This window comes from Parus major, chromosome Z, assembly GCF_001522545.3.
Source record: "Parus major isolate Abel chromosome Z, Parus_major1.1, whole genome shotgun sequence".
Taxonomy (NCBI): domain Eukaryota; kingdom Metazoa; phylum Chordata; class Aves; order Passeriformes; family Paridae; genus Parus; species Parus major.
In genome coordinates, this window is record NC_031799.1 from 60,680,823 (window position 1) to 60,687,358 (window position 6,536).

The 6,536-nt window shown below is 35.7% G+C and overlaps 1 protein-coding gene across 7 annotated transcripts in view; it reads right to left on the reverse strand.

The window, feature by feature from the left end:
* Nucleotides 1–6,536, reverse strand: part of FAM172A (family with sequence similarity 172 member A) — a 259,299-nt gene that overhangs the window by 194,098 nt on the left and 58,665 nt on the right. For all 7 annotated transcript variants that reach the window (XM_015652648.1, XM_033520478.1, XM_015652647.2 and 4 more), the window contains one exon: nucleotides 356–547. In XM_015652648.1, the coding sequence (XP_015508134.1) occupies nucleotides 356–547 (192 nt within the window). The remainder of the gene's footprint in view (nucleotides 1–355; nucleotides 548–6,536) is intronic.

Below are 6,536 nucleotides of genomic sequence, written 5' to 3' on the forward strand. Positions count from 1 at the left end.
ACGTACAAATTCAATGAAATACAATAGAAAACAATCAAAATTGTAACAAATTTCTGTGGTGTCTTCTAGCTGCAATGCATCACCAGGTAAGGGCTCCTGTCATAGCATCTGCCATATTAAACTACATGGCAGTCCCAACACAACAACATGACATGCAACTGAATTTTATTTTACTGCAAGTCAGGAATTTGGTTCCACCAGACAAAAGTTCCAAAAACCAAAAATGTATTCCGATCACTAATGAAATGATCACAGAGTAACATATAGAATACTGATTAAAAAATTAAAACATCACAGGTTCACAGCTCTTCATATGCAGGCCCACACCACCTTGCATCCTTCAACTTCCACTTACCTCAATAGCTCTCTTTATGTACGGTATCTGTGTTCCACTGTCCAGATCTTCATTAATTATGAGTCTCCTTGCCCACTGACCAGCTCTGACAACACCATTACCATGAATTAGGACCAGCAGCTTGTCAGGATTTACTAATGCATCTTCACTCATAAAGATAAAGCTCTTTGGTTCAGTCTCAATTGCATCAACCTGCAATTAAAGACAACACACATTTTAATGCATCAATAAAATTCTTTGAAAGAAAACCTGTATTTATATAGTTATTTACCAAATTTACATAAAAACATTCACCATTTAAAAATCATTTCAATGCATGAGTGTCCAGGACTAAATAAAAATAAAGCAAAATATACAATGTACCTTTGAAACATAAAAACATACCACATTTTAGAACACCAATCCAAGGGACGTTTAAAATTAAGAAAAGAGGTGAAAGGTGTACTTAAGCTTTGAAATATCAGTTGTTGACAAAAATTTACAGGAAAGGAAGAAAGTCCATAAATGAGCAATTGGAGGGAGCAAGACAGAAAGGAACAAATAATTTCTCACCTCTGATATGCCTGAAGCAATAATAAATTCTTACATAATACAAAAAAAAAAAATCCTGGATAGTTCCAAATTGGCCACCTCAACATAAATACTCGATAACCTACATAGGAACCAGTACTGTAAATTTGTCTGTTACAAATTTAATAGGCTAGGTCTAATAAAATATAGAAATCCAATTTGGTTCTAAACAATAGCTTCATTCAGAGTCCTCCTGTACCACGGTCAATACTTGGCTACTTTGCTACAAGAACAGACCAACAACTAGCCTCGATATTCAGCAAATTGCAACCTAATAGCATATTTTGTCATTAAGAGAGTAAAGCAGCACTTTTTGTTCAATACAAACTAAAGTTTTTACACTTGGTTTGGCAAGCCTGTCTCAAGACAAAAGAACTGTCCTGATGTAAATACCATGAGGGCAAAACAAATCCTCATGCCTACTTGTTCTTCTCTTTCTACCATAATACATAGAAAAGAAAGAACAAAACAGGCATATCACTCCCTCCTACTATATTCCAGCCTAGCTGCCCAATAGCTAGGAACATTCTCTGCAACAGAGAAGAAAATCAGATCAGGTTATGATCCCTATGATAAGAAGGAATTGGCTATTTGGATCATGTTAGTTTTTTCTCATATATGGATATGTTATAGATGAACAATGCGATGGTTTGGCTCTCACAATTAAGGGATGAATATTACGCATAAGTTAAGAGAGGTTTTATTGATGTGTAGATACATCACTGTGACATGTTCTCCCCATAGTCCTCTTTCCCTTCCCCGTATTGCTGTCACCCGCAGCCCTGGCAGCCGGGGCAGCCGGAGCGGGCAGACTCGTTCCTGGGAGGTGGCAACACCTGAGCTGCAGCCGGGCTGCGAGAAAGCAGCTGCAGCCATGGACGGCAAGGAAGAGCTGACTGATGGACTTGGGCTAAGGCTGCCTGATGGAACACCGGGGCTACAAAAAGGTGGAACAGCCATTTTGTGGGTGAGCACATGGTGGTTTAGTTCCGCTGCAATTTTCCTTATTCAGTCATTCTGTTGTATTTTGTAAAGGTTTAATAAACCTTTGAAATTTTAAAAGTGAGCATCATTTCTCACCAGTATATATTCTCATCTGCCCTTATAATAGGAAAAATTTATTCTGCATGCATCTTCAGACTTTTTTTTAATATAAGTCATACCAAACTTTTTTTTTTTAATGAAGTCAGGGAGGCTACTTGAACCAAACAAATTTGTAAATGAAAGTGCCATAGCACTGAAGATCTTATTCCCTTGCTCCAAAATAAAGTAACATCTCATGTGCCTCAGAGTTTGCATAGGAAATGTACAAGAAATTTGAGGAAAAATAGAAAATACGGTAAAGAATATGTTCTGTTGAAAAGACTGGGGCTACAGTCAGATCATGCTGCTGCTTGTGAAATAGCAGTATTGACACTTTAAAAGGTGAAACAGATTAGGTAAAAAGTCAGCTAACACTGAATCTCAGATAATACTTGTCAAGGTGTAACTGACTTCTACTGACAAATGGAATATTTGCAACACTCTAATTAGGAAAAAACCACTATGAATTTTCATTTCAGACTAATGTATAACTTAGTTATAGGTTTTAGCACCTATACACTAAAATATTATGTAGTACACATAGGAAATACTAGCATTTAGTAAACATATGCACTAGAAGACACAGCTAGTTCACATATCTGCTAAGAAGTTAATTTTAAACAGCTAAAATATCCACCAATATCATTAAAAAATTACTTTTGATTCTTTTTCCAAAATTAAACACATTTAGAGACTTTTGTCAAGCTAATTTACCTTCAAATAGTACTAAATTATTAGATCCAGCTTTCACTAGAGAATGCATGTAAAGGTCACTCCTATACACAATCTTACTTTACTGACAGATCAATGTAGAATACCATTTAATGCCAGACACCATCAGGCTGCATAAAATAATTTGCATTTATTAGCCACTTGCTCTTCTGGACCTACTCAAGAACACTGACTTCTAATCACTTAAATCTAAACTGAATAAATACAGGAAAATGTTTTTATAGATCAATATAACAATTTGATACAACATCACTATTTACAGGTGAGAACAATTTTCCAGTAATTTGTAGCTAGGCATGCTAAATCTATCTAAATTACAATGATAATTTACTGTTTAAAACTACTGTTTAGGTTTTTTTCTTAGATTTTTTCCCCAATGTACAATATGTACAATGTACAATAATTCCTTAATAATACTGAATGTTGAAAAGGGAAAAAAAATCCACTACAATTTTTTTTATTATTTTTCTTACTAAGTATTTTACTTATTTCAGTTAAGAAACACAACAAAAATCATGAGTCTTGAGCCTACAAAGTATGCAAAAACTGCAACTGGAGGAAAGAACATGGCAAGTAAGTGGAATTGAAACTGGAAAGACTCAAAAAAGATTGTGAGACTTGTGAACAGCTGGTGGAGAGAAAAATCTGCTCATTTGCTTCCCAAGATGAAAAGTCATCTTCTATATATTTCAACAGAAACCTCACTAACTCACTTTGGTTAGTCTCCATCACAGTATTGAGAGTCCTGATTTAGAGTTTTTCAATCAAAATGTAAAACTGAGAACTGCTGATCAATATTACAGGCAGCTAATCAACATTTGACTACTACCACAACTAACTTAACAAACCTAAAATTTGTGGAAATTTTACAAACAAGTATCACTCTTAGGTGATAAAACCAGCAAAAGGGACATGCATAGAGATTATAGACCATTGTTTCACAAAGAGAAACATTATTCTTGGATGAACTTTTACCTATTGAAGTGAAAGAGGAAAGCACTGCTAATTGAAAAGGTTCTGCAAAGTGAGATGTTTCAGTGCCATTGTCAATTAAACATGAGTCCTGGTTTCAGCCAGGATAGAGTTAATTTCTTCACAGTAGCTGATACAGTACTGTGTTTCAGCTTCAGAACAAGAATGGTATTGATAACACACTGATATTTTTGATTTTTGTTAAGTTGTGTTTATCCAAAGTCAAGGACTGCCCTTTCTTTATCTCATGCTCTGCCAGTGAGAAGATACGCAAAATAAACTTGGAAGGAGTATGGCTGGGACAAGTGCATTGAACTGGCAAAGGAATATTCCACACCCCAGAACATCATGCCCAGGATATAAACTGGGGGGAGTTACCCAGAAGCATGGCCAATCTGGGTTCAGGAATCAGGGTATGGCATCTGGCACTGCACATCAATTTTCTGGTCGTATTATTATCATTTACCATTATCACTGTATTTGACTTTGCTTTAGGTTATTAAACTGTTTTTATCTCAGCTAACAAGCTTCACTTTGATTCTCCTTCCCATTCTGCTGGTGTTGGGGCAGGTAAAAGGAGGGTTGAGCAAGCAGCTGTATGATGTTTAATTTCCAGCAGGGCTTAAAACCACTACAGTATGTTACTAATTATTTAAACTTCCATCTCAGGCTTCCTCAGAAGCTGTTAAAGATGCAGTTAATTCAGACGCACACTATTTATCCTCAGCAGCTAAAGAAGAGCAACGATCACTGATTATGCCACTAAAACTAGAGAAATACAAATACTTCATCTGGCTAAAACAATTGCAGTCTTTCTTTTATTCCTAACATAACTCAGGGGAGCACAAAACGAAACTTTGCAAGTAGTAATGGCCTGTCCCTGAATATGGAACTCTTCACTAAAATTTTCAAGTCCAGTAGTACATGTTGAACACTATTAGAAGTGCAATGCTTTACAGTAACAACAATGCAACATGGATCTTGGCCTCCTTGTGTAGGAAAAAATGTTCAGATGCTGGCATAATACAACGATGGACAAGCTCTCCTGATCTGCCAACTGGTCTTACTTTCATATCTGAAAATAAATTAATAAACCTTTGTATCTAAAACTGAAGCCGCCACCTAAGAAACCAAAACAAAGACAGCAAGTTCGACTTTACACACAAGGTTGAAATTAAAGAATAGGAGAGAATATAAAATACCATCATTCTAAATCTTTGAAGCACAGCATTTCCATTCCCTATTAAAATCATGCTGAAAAAAAGCACACTCCACCTAACACAGTCCCAAAACACATTTCAAACATTCAAAAATCACAGCACTGCCAACTCCATTATCAGCTGACAGAAAAAGGAAAGCCAATACACCAACTTTCTGAACACCTGTGATGAGGTTAAAAGAAAAAAAGTTTATGTATTCATTTCTAAAATACTCACATAAAAGTCTGTGTGTATATATATATACAAACACACACACAAATATATATATATATATATATATATATATATATATATATATGAGCCACCTTGGTCAGAACAAGGTCCAGGGTCCTATTTCTGACAACACACAAATTGCGTAGGGGAACAGTAACAAAACAGAGTAGTTATAGAGTGATTCTTCTTCCCTGGCTTTGACAGCCAGTAACTTTGGAACCTTGCAAGCCACAGTTTATATAACTGGACAAGCATGTACAATAGTTCAAGGCACCTATCCCACCTTAATATCGTCAAATGGTTTTTTTTGAATGCATTTATACCTCTCTCCTTGATAGTATTCTGTGGCAACCAGTTCCACAATATAATTGGGACATATATGAAATAATACTGTCTCTTTCAGTAGAGATCTCCTGCCTGATAATTTAAACTTGATGCCCCTTAGGTTCTCTATTATGAAAAAAGCAAAAACCCATTCCCTATTCATCTTCTCTTCACCTTTCATGATTTTATAGATTTGTCATATTCCTTCCTCAGTCATCTATTTTCCAAGCTGAAGAATCTTTGTTTAATCTTTCTTTGTCTGAAAAGCATTTCATGCCTGTGATCATCCTTGCAACCCTCCTCTGTATTTCTTTTTAATTCTTCATATCCTTTTTGATATGGTGTCCAGACTTCATGCAGTGTTTAACATGAGGGCCCACATAATGAGTGGAATGACGATGTTTTTCTGTTTTGTTCTCGATACCTCATAATTCCTAACATCCTATTTGCTTTGACAGTCTTTGACTGCCATTGAGCACTCACTGATGTTCTCAGAGAACTACTCACAATCACTTCAAGCTCTTTCCTGAGTTGTAATAGCTCATTTAGAGGCCACTGTTGTGTTTACAGAGTGAGTTATCTTCCCCGTAATTTCGTATTTACTAGAATTTAATCTCCTGTCATTTAATCATCCCACTATTCAGCATCAAGAAATAATTTCTCAACTCATCATCATCAGCTTTAGGTTTAACTATCTCAAATAATTTTAGAAAAAAAACAGAAAAGTTTGTTAGCTTCTCTTAATTCCTTTTTTCCTTTTGCTTATAACTATATCACTTCTTAATAGCATTTCATTAGTAACATTTCACTTGTAAAATATGAACACATTTCTCCCCTTTTAACCAATTAACTCTTAGGGGTACTCCCTTCTCCTGTGGTTTTTAAAAACATTTAAGTTTGTTGACAGTTTGTCATGGGGTAGCTTTACCTTTAAAGCAAAGCTGAGGAAAGAGGGGAAGTTAGAAGTGCTGATGGCTGATGGGGGTTTTTCTTCCTGACCAATTATCAGTCATTTCCAAGAATTGACAGCAGTTTAGGCCATTGAAAAGTAAGATCAACTTGTGAAC